Source organism: Morone saxatilis, unplaced genomic scaffold (assembly GCF_004916995.1).
Source record: "Morone saxatilis isolate NCDOM2014 unplaced genomic scaffold, NCSU_SB_2.0 Contig1, whole genome shotgun sequence".
NCBI lineage: Eukaryota > Metazoa > Chordata > Actinopteri > Moronidae > Morone > Morone saxatilis.
Genome location: NW_023339651.1, coordinates 8,009,594 through 8,030,804, shown reverse-complemented (window position 1 = coordinate 8,030,804; position 21,211 = coordinate 8,009,594). Strand labels below are relative to the sequence as shown.

Sequence of the window (21,211 nt, the reverse complement as noted above, 5' to 3'; positions counted from 1 at the left end):
AAACATCTGAGAGTTAAATAAGGCTAACTGACACTTCCTGACAGAAGCTCTAGTTTTACAGGCCCCCAAAAGGAAATGTGACGTTATTAATGCTGCACAGCATACAGCAGCTTGCTCATTGCAAGTGGAGCATCGAAAACCTTCCTCGGTCTTACCTTATAGCCTGTCACCTCTGCTGCAAGACCATGGCGCACGCACACTTTGATACGGAAGTTCCTGCTACACACAGAAGCTTAGCTCGTCAGCCACACTGATTTCAGCATGGGCAGGCCTGGTCTAGCAGGCGGGCAGCTGGGGCGGAGGCCTGAGTAGAAATAGCCCTCAGTCATAAACATCCTCCTGGAGATCCAATCAAGGCAACTCATCAGAGACGCTGTTTATTCCACATGTCAACCAGAGTAGTGTCGCACTGCTCGCGAGGCCAATAAAACGACAAGACAAACTCAGATTTCCTCTGACAACGTGGAATGATCAAAAAACAAAAAAAAGACACTGCCATCAAGGCTGCGAGCAGCTGGCTGAAGAAGTCAAAGGCACTAATATTTAAATTCACTGATTGCACAGTAAGAATAAGACCATGGAAACTGGAACCTCCTGCCAGCTTACCAGCATTGCTCCATTCAGGGCTGCCCCATTTAAATTCAGCCGGTGTCCCAACTTTGCTGTAGCAACGTCTTCAGACAAAAGGGCCTGAGTGCAGACAGGAAGGAGGGTGCAGCTGCAGGATGCATCTGTTGGTGGCCCCGAGGAAGGATGCAGAGTACTCTTCATTCACAAGAGATGCAGGGGTTCAAGAGAGATGGGTATCACTTTGTAACGCTTAGGGATATCTTTCGACACAACTTCCCATATCAAGATGGAGAAGAGAGCCGCAATCGTGATAGCAAGGCACAACAAAGTGCCAATTCAATGCAACTCTCTTACTTGGCAACACTGCTCATCTTTTTCTATCCTATTCAAGGGTCCTGGGCATTTCTGGTCTCCAAGGAGGCCACTTGTTCCGTCTGCCAATGTTACGTTTGAAAGCCTGCTGGCGGCACAAAACCACATAAAAACAACAGAATTACATCAAAACATAAGCTGATGTTTGTATGATGCGGTCAAGTTTTCATTTCTAAACCAGCCTTCCATTTATGTGCATATGCAGGAATGTCCAAAGTATTGTTCAGCACTGCTCAAAAACCCAATTTAATGTATGCCAATTGGAGGTTTGATGTAACTGTAGTCTAATTTATAACAATGACACAATGTCCCACAGTCTCTCACTCATCACAGGATACTAGACCACCAAACCATTCAATACAACCCAGTCACACCCCCAAAGCAGAGGAAGTGTAAGCACACCTTGACAGGAAATGCTTAGTTGTACTCTCTGAAACTTCCTCCCTGCAGCTGTACACATATTTCACCAATGAGGTTAAGGGTTACATACAGGCGTGATTCCACAGGACATTGCGAGTTCCTGAGCTAAATATCAGTGCTGTGCGGAAATGAGCTCAGTGCTTCCTCTCCAGAAAATTTTTGTTTTCCCTCAACTGTTCCAAAGACCTCATTGTGACTTTGTGTCCACTTACAGCTTTGATGTTTGTTTTCATCCAAAATAAATCAGTCTGCTCAGAAAGAGACTGTGGCAAAAAAGGAAGCCTTGCCATGCATTGTTCAAGGATGCAATTTCCAGGTCTGATCAAACTACCTCAAATAGCTTTTGCACTGCAAGACAGATATTGCAGATTGTGCACAAACTGACTGGAAAACAACTGAGTGAGAGGCACTTTTTCCCAGTTAAAGCGTCTAATCTACTGGGACTCCACAAGTGAGACAAAACAAACTATGCTACTGCAGTGAATAAAACATAAATCACATGAATAACCTTTAGCCTTCAACATTCTTGCTTTCATCACAGCTTGACACTGAGCTGCTAAAAAGGGTGTGCAAATCTATTTTTAAAGCACTGCCTGTAATTTATTTCATTTCAAGATGGCAATTTTATCCCCCTATGATTTCAAGGCTGCAGTAATGTGGCTTACATTTTTTTCTAAACCCCGGACGTCTGACCACAATATTCTGTAAGCACCACCAAGCTAACTGACAGCATTTTTATTTGTCAAAGCCTCGCCAAAGGACAGATGTCACACAAATTTGTTAACGTGTTTCGTTTCGCTCGCCACTCGGACTGAAAAGGTAAACTTGTGTGTGTGCAAACACACTCGTCCACTTAGCAGCCACATTTTCTAAAGTTGGCGAGGGAAGGCAGAATCCTGTCAAACAGGCGCTGGTCCTCTGGTAAAGGAATGAGAGCTGATAAACACTTCAGAGGAGAGACTAGGCATCACATGCCGAGAAGAATGCAATCCGTGTAGCTATGTGAATATCAAACATGACTAGATTTATAAAAGAATGTGTTAAACCAAAAAAAAAAGCCTCTCTGCAAAAGTTTATATTCTATGATAGATTAAGATCATTTTTAGTTTGACAAGGCGGTTTAATCTTAAATCTCAGAATCTACATTTCTTTTTGTATCCTTTAGAGACATACTGATGACATGTCTAGCAGCAGTACTCTAGCATCAAAACAAAGAACAAATTATCACAACTATACCTGACATTCAGCTGATCAGTCCACCATCCGAGAGGTGCTTGAGTCTCTGAGGAACACAATGAAAAAAAGAAAACAGTGGGTTAAAAATAACCAAAATGACAGCTTTCCAGCAGGCAGCGGCACCGGTCTCAGTCAGACATCCTTGATGGCATCTCTTTCTCTCTCTGATCTGTGAGGCAATCTGTTTCTGCCCGCTGATCACACTACTGCAGGCGGCGGTCTCGCATCATTAAGGCGCCCTTATAGCGAGTCAATGAACGTGTCCTTCCGTGAGGACAGATCCCAGACAGGCACTCAGCAGAGGGTAGGGGAGGGGAGGGGAGCTCTCCGTCGGAGGTTTAAATGGGTGACGGCAGGCTCCTTTGCTGGTTTGTTGTTACGTTTTTGTATGCATCGCTTGTGCATAAGGTGCAAGGCTCCTCGCGCATGCTTGGATTTGTGTGTGCAACTGTGTGCGTGTGTGGGGATGTGTAAAGAGGATGTGGAGGCGGACCCAGAGAGGCTTACTCATCATTCAGTTCACTATCCAATCACTACCAGAGCCTCCTGGCAGCACAATGCCTCCCACACATGGTAGACCTCTTAACAACTGTCTCAAAGACATAAATTAAACCTTCACTTATTAAAGTTCTTACAATCAGCCTCAGCCGTTAACCCTCACTGACATGATGTAATGCGGACCTGCCAGGAGGCTGACAATCAGTAACAACTGCACACAGATGACATCACGTAAGCCTAATTCGCTACGATGCTCTAATTACTCCATTCATTAGCGGTTAACACATGCTATGTTGAAGGCAAACAGGCTTACAGCTGGCCAAATACTTAGATTTAAGCTTGAGGTTCAGCTGCAGGGAGCTGTGTGCTCTACCACTTGTAGTCGTAACCCTGAGGTCAGACCAACTCATCATGCACCGAGTGTCCTATTTCATCCTGTGGGCTGTATGAAGAAAGAACAAAGCCAACAGAGTCTAGTGATATTATACCTGTACAGGCATAAACTTGACAAATCCTGATAAACATTCACATATATGACTCCAAAACAGCCAGCAACATCAAGCTTGTCTTCTGAATGGCAGTTTGTGAGAATATTTCACACGAAATCTCACAAAAGTATGTGTAATCAGCAGTCGGTCACAAGATAATGTATAAAATTAAGCTTATTTGCAAAAGCGGTAAGTGGTTTTTCAAGATATGGATATAAAATCTACTGCTGCCACACCTGTTCCTTCCTTCCTGCAGCAGCGCGGGCCAAGGCTCTGATGTTTTTGCAACATGATGAATGTGAAACCCTCCCATGGCTCAAAAAACCGCAGAACATGAATGAATCAATCGGTGATTGAGCAATCATAAGCGTGATTTTGTTTTTCGGGGGTTGATTTTTTAAGATCTAAACCAAATATCAAGAAACAAGAAGGTGCCAAGTAGGTGGCACTCAAAGATACAGAAATTAAAGTGATATACTCAAAAAAAGATTGAAAATGACACATTTAGTTCATCTGACAGCTTCATTTCCTTCCAGTTTTTTTTATTAGATGGCGATGAAGCAGAGCACAATTTGGAGTGAGAGGATGTTATGTGAGAGATTAAGAAAAACTTCCTCTCTGCTTAATGTCCCCAATGGAAAAAGAAGAGCATACGGGTAACATCACCTGTCTCGACAAAAATCCTTCCTCAGGTCTAGTGTCTGTCTTACCCCCAAAAGGGCAATTTGCTAGAAGCCTTGTAACAGCAACAGGAAAGGAGGAGATAGTAGAGGAAGTAGTATGAGTACATCAGTGGTCAAACCATTTTTTTCCTTTCAAGTTACAAATACATCACCACCACTAAGGGGACATATTTGTGATGTTAAATATTCACTTGAGTCCGGTGATCAAATATGACACCTTGTGGTAAAACTAATCCATTGCACTTCAGCGTGTATAAGATTCCTCGTCACTGGGACACAGATGTTCATTATCTTATGACTATATATACACAATAACGTGGCACCATGCATCTTAATGGATACTTCAAAAGGCTGTGAATTTGGATCAAGACTAAAAAAATAATAGAGAAAATGAAGTATTTCTCATATTTTCTGCAATAACTTTTCTGCAATAATAATGGTTTTTAGAGGGTCAAATTTGCCAAACCTAACTGGACCCCTACTTTGAGTTTATCAGTCCCCAACCAATATCCCTATGGCCCATAAAGTTTATAATAAAGCAAGGCTATGACAACACTTGAGTTAAGCCTGGGAGGAGTAAAGCTTCCGTTCTATTCCTCCTATCAAGATAAACCAAGAATAAATAGCTCAATCATTTATGATCCAGGTGTCCATTCATCGAGGAGTTTCATGCTCTCACTCTTGATTAATTGTGATGTTTTCGCAGTTTGATCTGCACTCTCGGTTGTCAAGGGCCAGTTTCTGTCTTCCCCCAGGGATGTTAAGGTAAAGTGATATGAACAGAGTAGACTGATCCCAGCTGCGCAGGCTAAATCAAACAAAACGGTCCAGGGACTGCCTTACATCAAAGCATGCATCATGTGCTTTGTCTTACTGTGCTGTAGACTTTTTCATGGTTTACATTGCACACCCAACGGGAAGATTTAACATGTCTTGGTATGTTTCATGAATGCTGATTCAGACTATGTATAAACTTTGTGTGATTTGCTTTGATGATTTAAAATGCATAAAACCATAAAACAATGGATTTACGCTGCATGTGTTATATAAGTTCAAAGGCCTTTTCTCAGTCTTCTTCAATGAAGAAGCTAGTAAATTAACCTTTCAGCTTATATCATTTAGTGTTCAATGTGGCTATATCTTACAGAATATACAAGTACATTCTGTGCAGAAGTAGGTGCAAATGTTATTCAAAGTTTCCAGTGTTTATGGCACACATTCACTGCGGGCTGTACATCAAAATCAAGACGTTTTTAAAGAAAATAAAAGCATAGTTTGACATCTATCTGAAAGTGTCTGTCTCTCTCTTTTTTCCTGATAACGAGCACCAACTGCAAGTCATAGCTGTACTCTATCATTCATCACTGCCTGTGGCCAAATAATGGCTAGATGCAGTGCAGGCATGGAGAGAGTGTGTGAGTGTGTGTGTGTGTGTGTGTGTGTGTGTGTGAGTAAGTGTGTGTGGGGGGGTGCCAAGCACATGTATGCCCCAAGCACACAAACACTTCGCATCATGAAAATATCCTTCATTCTTCAAAGTGCTCAACTGCAAATGTTTGTACTGCATGATTAATAAAGCTATCCAGACAGTGTGAGGAGTCTGAGCACAAACACGGCGTGAATGATCACTTTCAGCCTGCCGTGGCTCGTGCAACAACAGCCGTAAACTTTAAAGCTACTCACCATTTCAGCACACGGTGGAGGGAAAAACGGGGAAATCTCTCAAGAAAACATGTTTTCAGAGCTCGGGTTGTCCGGTTGGGAGGATGCAGCCGAGGTTCAACGCTTTCTGTCCGCAGCCCTGGAGAAAACATCCATTGATCTTTTTTTTTTTTTTAGTCCTTTCTCGGGAAATTTACGAGGAAAAGGATTTCGCTGAGAATAGACTGGCCACGCATGCGCAGTGTGCAATCATCCCCGGCCAGTCTTCCCTACATCCAACCCTCGACTAAAATATGAAATCAATGAAATAAGATATTATAACGTGCCACTGTGACGAGACATTACATTTTTTAATGTTGTTATGCAAATACAGTCCACGACCTCAAACGTATATAGGAACATTAAAGGGGTTTTAGCATTAGAATGATATGATAATGATCAATATGGGAATCCAAAAAAACAAAAAACGTATGGTGAGGTCATTAAAAATTAAATATTGAGTTGTTACATAAACACATATGAGCTATAAATCCATGTATGGATTGTATGAATATTATTATAAGTAATATTATATATGCAAGATGAGATAAGGTGGCTGTTTCGTGTCTGAGGTCAATATTAAGTTTATCTTATTTAGTGTTGGGCCTCTGTTGCTGTTTTATCTTTTATCTTAATGTCTTTGTGTGAAGCCCAAAAGTTACGCAACATGTTTAAAATAGAAGTCTAGGCAACAATGTCCTATAAATGTAATTTATAATCCCGATAACAGTGAATATTGAGTGTCGTATTTACAACAGTGTGTTTTATGTTAATGTTTGTAATGTTTCATTAGTGTCTTATAGCCCAATCGTTCTCCCCATATCAGACGGTATTCAGCAGACTACGTTACACTATGGGAAAGCCTAACAATTAGTGTAAGCCAAATAGCTGAGGCAATTAATCCAAGGATGGGGAATCAGTCTGCAGTAGCCCAAAGAACATGGCGCAAACAAAAAAAAAAGCTGCACTCCTTGTAAACACGCACCCAGGCGCCTCATTACCAACTGAATGGATGATGAGCTGTCAGGCATGTCAATTTCCTTTAATGTTCTCAGCTACTTGTTAAACATGAAAGGGGCTGGGTGAGAGTAGCCTATATAAGACACCCCTAATCTCCCAGTAGAGGAATTTGTCATTAACCGGCCGAAAACATGCGCTCATTGGGAATTCTGGCTTTTGCGCTGCACACATCTCTGCTGGTGCTGCTGGCTCAGGGGCTTCAGAGAGCCACAGATGGAGTTTATATCAGGTCGCTGGAGCGTTTTTCCGCGATGGACCGATCCACCGGCTACCACCTGCCGACCTACATGATGCATCTCTACAGGAATTTCAAGTCCAACTTTTCCAGGCCTATGGATATTATGGAGCAAGATGCAGCAAAGCAAGCAGACACGGTGAAGAGTGTGGTGGCTAAAAGTAAGATTTGGTTTCATTTATTCTTCAGGTTTTATGTTTGTCATGAGTGAGCAAGGGGGGGGGGCAAGGTGATGGGAACTGTGTGGACCACAGGTAGTCTAGAAAATGTGTGTATTGCCTGTAGCTGTGGTTAAAAAAAAAAAAAAAAGTCTCTCTTCTACCATTTAAAGAGCCTCTGAGATGTTAAGGTTTTTTTTTGGCTCAAGTGTTCTCCTGTCAAAGCTGCGTCCCAGACGACCTCGGAGGGTTTCAATCCACATCCCCACGCAGGGGTGAATAACCACGCAGGGATCAGCGTGTGAAAAGGCCGGGTTTTTCTGTCTTAATTCTCAAAGCAAACCTCTTTCTTTTTTTTTTCTTAAATAGGCGATGTTGATTAGATATCTCGCCAGACATCCCCCTATACAAATCTCTTGTTAAGTCAAATCAACAACTTCCCTTAGTTCTTTTTTCACACTTGGCTTGATTAGATTAGAGCTCGGGATTTAATGGCACAAGGAGCCAACAAGAGGACAGCACTCCCCGCTGCTGAATCCAATTCCACATCGCTGCTAGGTGTTAGAGTTATTACCTATTTGTTTGACTGAGGATATGCAGAAGCCAGAGATGTGTTAAATGATTGGTTTCGGCTCTGGGGTTTGGTTTGAGTGGATTAACGGCGACGATGGTTTGCACTTTTGATCAACGGTCAAGCTAAATAGGCCAATGCACTGGACAATGCAGTTAAAGTAAATGTCTAAGATGCTTTAATCCTTTAGATTAATTTGAACCACACCTGTTCATTGAATCACAATGAGCCCCCCCCAGCAATGACAGACATGGGCGCAGCACATGTTGTGCTACATTGGAACAATGGCTGGATTATTTTTTTTAAAAAAGCTTTACATGAGGCTTTGATTTGCTGAAGTCTCCATAAATACAAGCATTAATCACGAGGTCGTAGTAGACATTATCAAAGGGACTTATATTTCTCCCTACACCTCACTTTGCAAAACAAATGAGGTGTAGATATAATAATAATGTGATGCCAAATAACTAATTGCAATACTACCACGTATTGGTGGACTAGCCTATGTAGATTCACATGTTCATTACAGGATAATATTCATATGTAGTGTGATAAAGCTTATTTTTAATTTAATTGAGAGAGTTTTGGTCTCTTTTTGCCAAGACAGCCTCACCGTGGCCTAATGCAACCAGGGATAATAAAGGACTGTACCCTGGAATAAACTGTATATAAAAATAAAAAGTATCTTACTATTACACAATATATACTGCTCACCATGTGTCTATGAGTGTAGTTCACCTGTTAAGTTTAATGCTTGGTATAGATAGACAAACGTCTGTACTATATGTTCTTATTTATTAAACCGCTCTGTTCAATATTAAATATAAACTCACTGAAGGAGATAATCACAAATTACCTCAATTCAAATACAGCAGTTAACAGTTAACATTCATTTTGCTATGACATTTTCATAACCTGTGTGTCTTTGCATTGTCTCTCTGCAACAGGTTGATGTTGCTTCCCCTAGAAAGCTCACTGGCACATTCATTTGTGTGTGGTCATATTGATGTGACATACCTGATTTTACCGCAGTGTCCACTAATGATACGTTGTCTGATACAGTGTGCACCCCGATCATGCTAACCTTCCTCTTTTTCCTACATTTTAGGTTTGATGTACAGAAACAAGCGCTGGATTGCGACCTTTGACCTCCATGCCCTGCTGGCCGACAAACAGATCCAGGCGGCAGAGCTGAGAATCAGGCTTCCTGGGACACCAAGTGCTTCCAACATCACCGTCGAGGTCTATCACCAGCACGGCGAGGGGTGCTATACGCAGAAGGACTGCCAGGAGCAACAGCTGGTGGGACTGCTCGCTGAATCATCACTGGTTACTTCATCACAGAGCTGGAAAGTGTTCAACATGACAAGTCCTCTCTTGAGCTGGCTCAGACAAAAGTTGACAGCGAGGAGTCGACACAGAAGAGTGTCAAGAAGACGGAAAGCGGTGAAGACAAAGAGAGGCCTGTCGCTTCCCGATCAGCCTGTCTATGGGGCGAACAGAGAGCAGGACGTGAGTGACAGGGCCTTGCTGGTCGTCTTCTCACACACTGGCTCCGATGAAAACTCAAAAGCCAAAGCGAGCTTACTCCACACAGCTGAACAATCCAAGTTCTTGTCCCCTGCTGAAATCAAAAAGGCCCACTGGCCCAAGAGGCGCAGGAGCAAACGGGGCCAGAGAGAACAAACAGTGAGAAGCCCACAGGCGTCCAAAAGAGGGAGTGAAAAATCTCTCTGTCGCCGAGTCGACCTGCATGTAGACTTTAATCAAATTGGCTGGGGGTCCTGGATTATCTTTCCTAAAAGATATAATGCCTACCGGTGTGAGGGTTCCTGCCCTGGTCCCCTTGGAGGAGAACTAAATCCAACAAATCATGCTTACATGCAGGTGAGTGGTGCAGATGATCCATCAATCTATAATAGTAATAATTTCAAATGCAATTGTAAAACCAGGGTTTACAAAAAAGAGTACAGCTCCAACAACTAGTCAATTAATCGATTAACTGAACTCAAAATCTGTCTGTTTTAGTGTCTTTATTTAAAGAGGCTGGAAGTATTTAACTAAATCCTCTGTTTTCTTTCTTCCTTTTCCAGAGTTTACTGAAACATTACCACCCTGACAGAGTGGCAGCCCCCTGCTGTGCCCCGACCAAAATGAGCCCATTAAGCATGCTGTACTACGAGAACGGAGAAATGCTCCTTCGACACCATGAAGACATGATTGTGGATGAATGTGGCTGCCAGTGACAGCTACAACCACCTCCAACCATGACCTGTGTTTCGGAGCAGTGTAACAGCACAAACAACGCTGTGCAGAAGCAACCAATTTGAGGGAAAAACTAAAGAGAAACACTTAGCCAGAAGGAAAAAAAAAGCTCTTTGATATTTGTCACCGTGCACTGAAAGATTGTAGCTGATCTATGTGCAGAGATGGGATTTTAATTTGTAACGTGAGCTTTGGTTTGTACGGAGAACATTGTTATTTTAAGATGTGCTGAAATACAGACTCAACAACAGCATCCAGCCTTCCAGCTGTGTGCAGTTGTCGCAACTTTATTCCCCTTATCAATTTCATCAATGTAAACATGAAATGGCAATGTTGTTGAATATTCCAGCACTGATTTTATTGTACGCTACCAATTGTGAAACTGTAAATTAATGTATATTTATTGTAAATAATAAAAAGAATTGTATTTATGTGCATTTTACACGTGGGTTATGTGTTTTGTTATGCTTTATTACTCATATTGTACTTTTCTTTTGGGCATGTGAGCAAGTTATTTAATGGATGGCCTACATACTGAGTACTGAAAAGCTGGCATCGATTCAGTCTTGGTTTGCTGTCATAAACACAACACACTTTCAAACATATCCACAAAACACAGTGCATGTCATCACTTAGATCACTGGTATATTTACCTGAAACTACTGTGTGTGTCATACAAAAGGAGCAACACACCAAAACAGGTGGACTTTTCTAGTTTTAGTGCGTTTCAGTCTTCCACAGTGAGTCATGGCCACATTTATCCAAACAATCATAACATTGTAGGCTTTATAGTGGAGGGATATCCAGCAAATGCTGTAAAGTGGTTAGTTGTAACAATGGTGAACTAAGTTCTATTCTTCTGAAGCCAGAGAGCTCATTGTATTAAAATCCTTTTGAAAATACACTGACTAACCAGGAATTTGCCAGAGTCATGACCATGACACTGCTCAAACTGGGAATAGTTGACCAGGACTCTGAGGTAAGACAACATTTAACTTCCTACTGTCATTCGCAGGTAAATATTTAATATGTAAACCGCTTCAAATTCAAAATATATTTAGAGATTTAGTAGAAAAGAATAAACAGAAGCAGGGTGTCTTCACAGTACCTTCATATCTTGAAACTTCCGATATTAAAAAGCAAAGTTCAGACACTAATAGTGACTAAATATATTAACACTGTCACCCAATATTAGGCGACTGAGCATTATAAATTTAGTAATAATAATTATTACTACTTTATAAGTACATGTATTGCTTTTTTTAGTGCTTGCTTTGTTACTTAAGTCGTCTGCAACTAGTCAGCGCAGGTCTGACTCTCATGAGCCGGTCGTTCATATATTTCCTGGCCGGCTCTTTAGCTTAGCATGTGTGCCTTCCTTACTAAGTGTCGTTAAGCAACAACGAGTGTTTATGAAGTTGGTTTATGGTTATTACAGGAGGTGTTGGTTAGTGGGTGTTTTCTAATGAACAGAACAACGAGTCGGGTGAATTGCCCTCTCCGGGGCTAAAAATACACACTCACCAAATTTGACTGACTGGTGGTTCAGCTGTTGTTGCTAACGTTAGCTTCTAGTTTGGGTAAGTGGCTTCTTGGCGTGGTTTTAATGAGAGTAATGAAATAATGGCTGGCGTTATAATGGCTCGACAGGCTGCGTTTGTCTGAGTCTGGTAGTGTAGGGCTGTGGCAGGGTCGAAAGCTTATTTTATACTGACACACAGTGTAAGTGCATTGCCCAGTGTCACGTTGGTTCACCAGGGATAACTAACATGAGTACAGTTTTTAGGTACTGGCACTTTTTCATGTTTCGGAGACTTTGACACTTAATTTTATTGCTTTTAAAAAAAAATCTGATTCACATTTTTCATTCAGTTTTCAGAAAACTAACTTGTATTCAAGTTATAACTTACAGTTTTTACTTGCTACTTAAGTAAAAGTATTAATAACATACTAATATGCTACATATAAAATCCTGCCTTTAAAATCTTACTTAAGTAAAAGTACAAAAGTATTACCTTAAAATTATCCTTTAAGTACCAAAGTAAAAGTACTCAGTATGCAGAAAGGCCTAGTTTAGAATATTATAATATCACTGGATTAACATACAACATAATGTTGCAAGAGCAATAACGTCTATATCTACTACTAGGCAGTTTAATGCATACTAATACATCATGATTTATTAGTTGTTAGATATTTTCTATAAATAATATGAATCTTCAAAGTAACTAGTAGCCTAATTTATGTTGTCAAATAAATGTAGTGTAGTTAAAAGTACAATATTGGCCTTCAAAATGTATTGTGGTAGAAGTATAAAGTACCATAAAAGGAAAATATGTATCAAATAAGTACCTCACAATAGTACAGTACTTGAGTAAATGTACTTTCACCATTAATTACAGAGTGCTACTATGAATGCAGTTTTTTTTAGACTGAATAATTTCAGTGTGTGCACACATACCAGTCATAGGTCAAAATATTTCTAAATTTGGCTGAATTATAAAGGTCAGAAGCGGTACTAAAAGAAAGAGCTGAACCAAATCATCTGGCTTGCGAAAAAAGAGCCGGAGTTCAAAGTAGCAAGTGTGTTAACTGCATGAAGCTGGATAAAGCTGTGATAATATGCTGCCATTATTATTACTGAAGTTATTATTTGCCTGTCATAAATCTCGTAAAAAAAAAGTGTTTAAGTCTAATGTTGCATGACCTCCCATAGGAAGAGTGACGGCAGAAAAATGGCAGAGGCAGTCGCAAATGTGGCCCGGAGGGTTAATGCAACTGTAGAGGAGGGGAAAGATACTTTGGGTAAGACTCTCTTCACACATCTTTCTCTCTGTCTGTTACTGGCTCTTTTCTGCTGTTTCCCAGCATGAGAATGAGAAGCCCTGATTATTCTGTTCGATGCTATTTCAGATTTCACCAGCAGGTGGTGACAGAGGCTTGTATTTGTTTTTCTCAAATAACCATAACTATAATTCTCAAAGTGTTTGTGAATTAAAAATATTCAACATTTCCCTGTTGTGTTGATGGTTGATAATCACATATTCATGTTCTTCTTCTCTGCAGACCTGTCAAACTGCAAGCTCATTTCTTTCCCAGACGGTGTGTTCAAGGTCCTGAGGAGTGTCTCAGAAAACATCCGCTTTATCACATTGGCTGACAATGAGATGAAGGCCCTTTCCAGCAAGTTCTTCTCAACATTCACTCAGCTGAGAGGTAGAGGATAACACATATTAATTCATAGACTCAATCTTCAAGAAAAGACTGTGTTTTGAATATGCTGTCTTACAAATGTTGACAACAAGCGACCCCCCGATTCACTCATGTCTTGAAATATTTTGCAGAACTGGACCTGCAAGGCAATGTTCTCACCAAGCTACCTAACTCTGTGGCAGAGATGGAGCATTTGACCTGCATCAATCTGGCTAATAACAGCTTCTCCATCTTCCCTGATAAGCTTACTGAAATAGCCACACTGGAGAGGATTAACCTGGAGGGAAACAGCCTCACCGGTAATGATAATATATTGAGGCAAGTGGTTGTATATGCTTATATGGCTTGGTCTGAGCTTAGATTTACTCTCTGTTTTTATTTTGCCCCACAGAAATACCGGTGGAGAAGTTGTCGGATATGCCAGCACTGAAGTGGCTAAACGTGAAGTCAAACCCTTTGGACTCAAACACTCAGTCTGCTCTGCAATCTCTACAAAGTTTAGATATTTTGTCAACCACAGACTCCTAAAAGAGTATTATCTTTACCCACCTATAGACTGCATGCTGTGTGCCTTTAACTACTTCAGTTGGATGCTTCCATGTACCAGAGAAATGAGAAAACACTTGAAGATATTGAACTGAAGATATCACAGTGGGTTTACAATAGAAAAGAAAACAGAAGTGTGTAAAGATTTCGTCCTCCATGACTGAATTACAAAGAGCTGAAGTTGATGTTTGGAGATGAAACAAATCTCCAACATCATCATTATTTGTCTCCAAACAACATCATTTGGAGACAAATAATGACTTATTTATTACTTTTGATAGTATAAAAAAAATGTTTTCAATTAAAGATTTTACATTGGGGAACTGAAGTCTCGTGCCATTCTGTTTCACTGGGTTACCGCTGAGACTATGTTAGATGACACAGTGGCTTACAGAAATGATTCAATATATAGTGTTTAATGTAGGGCCGCAAATAACAATTATTTTCATCTTTAATCACAATGACAATGATTTTGTCAAATAAAAATGTCAGAAAATAGTCAGAATCACTATTTCTCAGAGCCCAATATGATATTTTCTAAATATCTTGTTTTGTCTGACCAACAGTACAAAACATATAATCAGTTATATAATATAAAAAAAAAAGGTATTCATCACAAGTTGTGGAATATAAGTACTTTGCTTGAGTATATCCATTTTATGTAACATTATACATTTTGGAGAAAAATGTTGTACTTTTTACTCCATTACATTTATTTGACAACATGCCTAACTAATAGTTACATTGCAGAGATAAATACAAGACAAACAATTGTTTTAATTTCAGTTATGTTATTTTACACCTACTTTTAGTTTTTGCTTTAGTTTTAGTTAATTATAATAACCTTGGACCACAGTAGAACAATTCAGAGTATTTTGCTCAGGCTTTTCAAGAATAGAACAGAACAGAAGAGCAAGAAGAGGGAGTAGTATTATGATATGCTAGGTCCCCAGCCATGACCTCTTTTTCTTTTTAAACCCTTTTCTGTGTGAAAGACTTTTAAAATGCCTTCTTTACACCAGGCTGGGATGCCAGACTCTTGCAACCTACAAGTCAGCCAAAGAAGAACATCTTCTGGCCAAGAGAAATATTTAGCAAGGCAGCAAGCTTACAGCGTCACATGACTCCTCTGCTGCCCAGACTGTGACCTTGTATTGGGCATCATGCTGCCCTCTGACTCACTGTGCTTTTTTTATATATAGAGGAAAATCTTCTGTGTACTGTTGTAGATATTTAGCTCTCTCTTGGCAGCAAGAATTTAAACTACAGTGGGGTGCATTTTTCTGTTTTAGTTACAATAGTACATAATTTCTCCAAACAATCTTCTCCTTGCATAATTTGTACATGACACATCTAACAATTGAAACATAATTGTACCATGTTGTTGGGGTACTGTTGTTTTATTAATTGGCCTGAAAAATCATAAAAAACTGATATAAATTAGCACTGTAATCTTAGAAATAATAGCAATAGCATAAAAAAATAGCATGGTCATTAGTATTAGCATGGTCTTTTCTGTATACTTTGGTACATTTAACTTGTTTCAGTTAGCAACATAGTTCCCAGCAAAGATGGAGTTGCATTTAGTGTGCTGATTTTCTCCTTAACATAAATCTGTAATGATGCAAAAAGTAAACGAGCTTCTCTATTGACTGCACTATATTATGAATAATATGTATTCAATTAAATATATGTCTTACTTACTGACAAAAAACATTGGTGCAAAAGCTCAAAATGCTATATAACACACAAATACACTATTATTCAGCATCTGTACCATATTGGTAAGTGACCATCATGATACCATCATAATTCAAGTGATGTATTCTAGAGAAAAAGAAAGATGAGTCACATATTTTATACATACTGTTTCTAAAAATAGGCCCATAAGTATGTTATCAAATAGTTACAGTGAAACTGAAGAGGCAAGAAGTCACAAACTAATCCTGCCTTGTTAATTGGTTTACAGCTAACGCCAGTCAGCTCCATCTGTTTTTGTCTGAAAAGAGCTCTCAAGAGCCACAGCTTACGAGAGGCAAATGGAAAACAAATCACTCCACACGCAAAGAAAGTAGAAACTTCTCATCCATGCCGCAGAACGCAGGTGGCAGCCATGGAGAAGTGGTAACAAGGACGGATTAGCTGCTGATTACAATTCTGAGCAAATTCTGTTTCTCCAAGAGGTTTGTTTACTGCAGATGCAGGTGATGAACATACAGAAACCAGCAGGACTCTCTTGGCTGGCCTTTGCACTCTTCATACAGCAGCCCTGTTGTCACACGCAGACAGTTGTCAGGTCTAACCCTCGGCTTAAGCTTTGCGCATGCCTGCTCCTTCTGTCTCAATGACTGCCTGTCTGTCAGGAGCTTCTTAGTGCTCAGACCACAGAAGGAGTTTGACATCAACAACAGACATGAGCTTTATCGTCGAGGAGAGGGGCAAGCCAAACACCCAGGACTACAGGGTGTTTTTCAGTAAGCACAGCTCTTTGAATGAACTATCTTGTGTGTTAGTAGGGAATTTTCCCTCCCTGGATTGCGCATAGCAACAACAACAGTACTGTAATAGCTCTTATTACAAGTAATTGTAGATCTTTATGAAGGGATCTCACACTACCTTTGTTTGAGCTCTAAAAAATGTAAGACTCCTTTCCACAGAAAACTCTGAGGGCAAATACATCTCTCCATTCCATGACATTCCCATCTACGCAAATGAAGCAGAGGTGAGCATAATGTTTTACAGTTAAAGGACCACTGTGTAGGATTTAATGGCATCTAGCCATGGGAGTATTAAAGGAGAACTGGATACTGGGCTCCGTTTATTCTTATGGAAGTCACTAAGTGGCGCATGAAGCCAAAAAAGTTTGTTTCTGATTGTGAAACAAGTCATTTTGTGGGGGTTGCGATGCTTAAAAGAATGTATCCACCATTTTACAGCTGCTTTTTTCACAATGTTAGCTCATGGGGAAAAAAAATCTTTTGGGGTCCCTGTACATCACATGATGTATGCCATTGCTGTAATTGGTCACTATGTCAAACTGGCGTGAAAGCCCGGCACTCTTCTTGGGGGCTTGCAAATCGCAATGAAGTTACAGTTTACAACTCCTTCACTTTCCCCTTCACTTCCAAGCGCGAAGGAGAAACTACAGTGGCCGTGAAACGCACAAGGAAATACAGCTGGCCCTATCTAGAGCCAGTGTTTGGTTTGTTCTTTCTTAATGTGTCTGCAGATATAAAAGGCTCATTCTATGATCACAAAAACATAAGAATTCTCATTTTTCACATGATAAGATATCATATTCCATTTCCACGAATAGATCCTCATAAATGTTACACACTGTACCTTTAATGCTGCAGGTCTTTGCAACTTCTTTTAAAAAGTAGAGCTGTATTGTATCTTTTGGATTAGAAGGGCTTGATGCTGGGGCTGTACTGTATAAATGTTCATTGAAATATCTTTTCTTGCAAATCTAATTGTTGTACACCTACCATGTGTAATTTTAAAAGTATAATTATGTACCCCAGGTGACCAAAATGAGTCATAGTCTATGCTACTTTTTTGCATTTTATATTTTATTCCCAATCCATTGCTGTTTTGGCTTTAGAAGAGTGTCGACGTTATTTCTATATGCCAGTTTGTCTGCAGTGGTGGACAGATGGTTTCCCTCCAGGGGCCACGATCAATGTACTACCTTAACCGACTTTAGTGACTGTACCTTTAGTTCAGGCAGAAGCTGGCACAGTAAAACTGCTTCATTGAGCCTTAATGGTTCACATTAATGGTTTAAGAGTAGTATTTTTCTAAGTTTAGTCTAATGTATTACTTTATTTGACAGAGACTGTACATATTAATAGCATTTCTGAAAATATAAGCACATGCAGTATGGCTGATGTATAGTATATGTACTGTATACATCAGCCATTCCTTTCAGCATCCTTCAACTTTGGCCTGTCTTTTTTTGCCCTGTCTATAATCACTGTTGTGCATGTACATCTTAGTTACATCTTAGTACATCTTTTTTTTAAAAGGAATGAGAATTTATCCTTGATGTAACAAAACTATATTTCTGATCATCTTGCAGAATATTTTTCATGCTGTTGTCGAGGTTCCAAGATGGACAAATGCAAAGATGGAGGTATATATACATACTTTTCCAAATGATCTATGTATTCATGGATTAATACAAAGCCTATAGTCTATATTTTAGCTAATATGTTGTTTACATTGTGTACATTGTGGGTCAGGGTTTTCCTTCTGTTTTTAGAAATGATGTAACAGTGTTTTGGCTTTGTGTTTATCAGATTGCCACCAAAGATCCTCTAAATCCACTGAAACAAGACATTAAGAAGGGGAATCTCCGTTATGTAGCAAATGTGTTTCCTCACAAAGGCTACATCTGGAATTATGGAGCTATTCCACAGGCAAGTCCCTCTCCAAGGATATTCAAACAACAGGAAACCAGACCATGTCTCTGCTCCATCAAACATGTGCTCTCTCTTCTCACAGACATGGGAAGACCCCAATCACAAGGACAGTGACACAGGATGCTGCGGAGACAACGATCCTATCGATATTTGTGACATAGGAAATAAGGTGCCGGAACATCTCTGATGAGGGGTTTTGAAGAGACTGATTTAAATTCAACTGTTTGCAGCTTTCTCAAAAATGTGCCTTTGATTCTCAGGTGTGCTCTCGGGGAGAAATAATCAAAGTGAAGGTTCTGGGAACTCTGGCTTTGATCGATGAGGGAGAAACAGACTGGAAGGTCATTGTGATCAATACTGAGGACCCTGAAGCCGCCGACTTTAACAGTATGAATAATAGACGTTTCTAGCACTGCTGGAAAATATAGCATCAGTTCCACGAGTTATTCTGAATTTTAGAGCTCTCCTTTGTTGCTGATTTGTTACAGATATTGATGATGTAAGACGACTTAAGCCTGGATACCTGGAGGCAACTTTTGATTGGTTCAAAAGATACAAAGTCCCTGATGGGAAACCTGAAAATCAGTTTGCTTTCAATGGAGAGTTCAAGGACAGGGTATGCATTTCAAAACTGTATTCTTAGTGTTTGTATTTGTATAAATGATAGGACATATTTAGAAATATTTGGACTATTGGTCTAACAGTTTTTATGTATGTTTCCGATCAGTTTCTATCATATAATATGTATTCAGGTTGCTTTATCCTTACTGTTAGCATATCTACAATTTTTAATATAGGCTCTCAAAGCTATTATATCCTGATTTCTTGGAATAAGGAGAGTAAGGTCTTTGGTTATTATAATTAAAAAAATTGTTTTTCCAGGACTTTGCCATTGAAACAGTCAAGAGCACTCATGAGTTTTGGAAGGCACTGATTTCCAAGAAGACCAATGCTGGCGACTTAAATTGGTGAGTAGTTCAACTTGTGCTCCATTATGCAAACATTATGTAACAGTATATGTGACAAATGCTAATAGTGATATTTCCTTTCATGACATCCTTGAGAGAATTATCAAGCGAGTACTGAAAGTTGACAGCGCGCTGACAGGACAGTGTAAATCAACTGCAAGTTAATGGACTGTTAAATACCTTCTTACTGCGGATAAAATGGTGCCTTTCTAGGTCACCAAACAGTTTTCTGGTTAAGAGGTGCTTATAGGACAGACAATTGTTTTAAAGCTGAAAGTGTTTCTCTCTTTCTTGAATCAGCATGAATACCAGTGTCTCGGATAGTCCATTCTGCTGCTCTGCTGGGGATGCAGAGGCTGTGGTTAAGTCTGTAAGTCTGTTTTATTTTGAAATTGACCATCCCTTCCTTAATGATACTAGAGACTAGATTAGAGATGATAAAGATAACAGCGTTCTGTGTAACCTGGTCACACACACACCCTCGGACAAAAGGAGAGGACCTTAAGTAGTGTTTCTTTCTGCAACTAGGGTGTTGGTTTTAACATGATTTCTTTAACTCTTACAGGCAAGTGCTTTTGGAGATGAAGATCCCATTCCAAGTTCAGGTGCGTCTTTGTTCATTTATTTGTATTCTTTCAGCTACTCTATGTTGTTACTCCAAGGAAATCTCATATGCTTAATTTTCTTCTTTTTATTTCAGTCGAAAAATGGTTTTACTATGAGATATAAGAGGAAAATCCTGGGCAGGAACCTTCATTCATTCCTTCACTTCATCTCATTTCAACACATCAGAACACCACATGAACTGGATCGACTGGATTTATATTTTAGGTCACATTTTCTTCTTGATTGTGATGCTTGTTGTTGGATAGTAGCAATAATTTCAGGCTTGACAGAATATAACAATAAACCATTAAATTCCAAGGTATTGTGTATTGTATTTATTGTTATTGTTACAAATTGCCATTATCACATAGACTTGAACATACCTACAGAACATGGATATAAAATGGAAAATGGTGTCATGATGGGAAAGAAATCATGCCTCATAATTTTTTAAACAAGACACGTACACCCATTTCTGTACAGACTTCCATCCAATTACTCATGTGGACGTACAACAAATTGCACTACTGCCTTTGGGCAATTCCAATAAATGATGTATTTAGTGTTCCTAAAATGTAATAGGTACTTAACAGTACAAATGACTGGTTATTACTGTATAGTCTTTTGCTGTAAGTGGATAAGCTCCATGGGATGGCTGAAATTAAAATATAAACTTCAGTAGAGGCTAAAAAAAATTGCTTTCCTGATGACATGGTGACCTGATCTAGTCTAAAAACGTACAATTTTTGTTCAAAATGTGCGAAAAACGAGCAAATCTATTTAAGCACATTTACATATGTATACTGGTTGTCAATTTTACTAGGTAACAGAGAGATGTATCACTTTTTTTTCTATAATGGAACAAACGAAGAAGATGGAAATATAATGCAATGTTAGACTACTTGCATAAGGTCAGAGGTATGTATTCCTAATACTATCTAGAGGAATATCAACCACCTTATCCTACTGTTCTGCATTCAGGTACATATCTCAAGCATTTCATTTAATTTATTTCTCTATTTATTTATTTATTATTTTTTTTACAGAAGAACGACATTTCCACGTCCTTATGAGAAAATACAGGGACAATAAATGAAGTATGCTTCCTGTTCAGCAAAAGTAGGCCTATTTTAAGAAGAACAAGAAGAAGAAGATATACTTTATTGATCCCCTGGGGGAAATTGTTTTTTTCACACTTTTTTTTATACACACAAACACAGGCTGAAATGCACACTTC

General features: G+C 39.5%; 4 protein-coding genes across 6 annotated transcripts in view; 3 read left to right on the top strand and 1 right to left on the bottom strand.

Moving 5' to 3' along the window:
- pald1a (phosphatase domain containing paladin 1a) overlaps positions 1-6,157 on the bottom strand; it is a 52,945-nt gene extending 46,788 nt beyond the window's left edge. The window contains exons 1-2 of one of the 2 annotated variants that reach the window (XM_035670591.1): positions 5,951-6,157; positions 2,599-2,644 (exon numbers count right to left, since the gene is read on the bottom strand). The gene's annotated coding sequence lies outside the window, so the exon portion shown is untranslated. Of the gene's footprint in view, positions 1-2,598; positions 3,037-5,950 lie in introns of those variants that run through there. The other variant, XM_035670581.1, reaches the window with a different exon arrangement.
- Positions 6,158-7,119: 962 nt separating this feature from the next.
- Positions 7,120-10,198, top strand: ndr2 (nodal-related 2). The gene is made up of 3 exons (XM_035668439.1): positions 7,120-7,384; positions 9,061-9,839; positions 10,046-10,198. Exons 1-3 carry the CDS (start codon positions 7,120-7,122, stop codon positions 10,196-10,198), a joined length of 1,197 nt encoding a protein of 398 aa, XP_035524332.1.
- A 1,343-nt stretch (positions 10,199-11,541) lies between these two features.
- Positions 11,542-14,299, top strand: lrrc20 (leucine rich repeat containing 20). 2 transcript variants are annotated; one of them, XM_035671232.1, is made up of 5 exons: positions 11,542-11,797; positions 12,938-13,022; positions 13,284-13,433; positions 13,562-13,729; positions 13,822-14,299. In XM_035671232.1, the coding sequence occupies exons 2-5, from the start codon at positions 12,953-12,955 to the stop codon at positions 13,956-13,958; spliced, it is 525 nt and encodes a 174-aa protein (XP_035527125.1). In that variant the 5' UTR covers positions 11,542-11,797; positions 12,938-12,952; the 3' UTR covers positions 13,959-14,299. The 2 variants fall into 2 exon arrangements, with proteins under 2 accessions (XP_035527125.1, XP_035527115.1); XM_035671222.1 differs by having other exon boundaries at positions 11,543-11,797; positions 12,934-13,022.
- Positions 14,300-16,375: 2,076 nt separating this feature from the next.
- ppa1a (inorganic pyrophosphatase 1a) lies at positions 16,376-20,249 on the top strand. Its single transcript, XM_035667291.1, has 11 exons — positions 16,376-16,450; positions 16,634-16,698; positions 18,058-18,111; positions 18,278-18,397; positions 18,483-18,569; positions 18,661-18,787; positions 18,889-19,016; positions 19,283-19,368; positions 19,669-19,738; positions 19,934-19,973; positions 20,069-20,249. Exons 1-11 carry the CDS (start codon positions 16,390-16,392, stop codon positions 20,095-20,097), a joined length of 867 nt encoding a protein of 288 aa, XP_035523184.1. The 5' UTR covers positions 16,376-16,389; the 3' UTR covers positions 20,098-20,249.
- Positions 20,250-21,211: the final 962 nt, after the last annotated feature.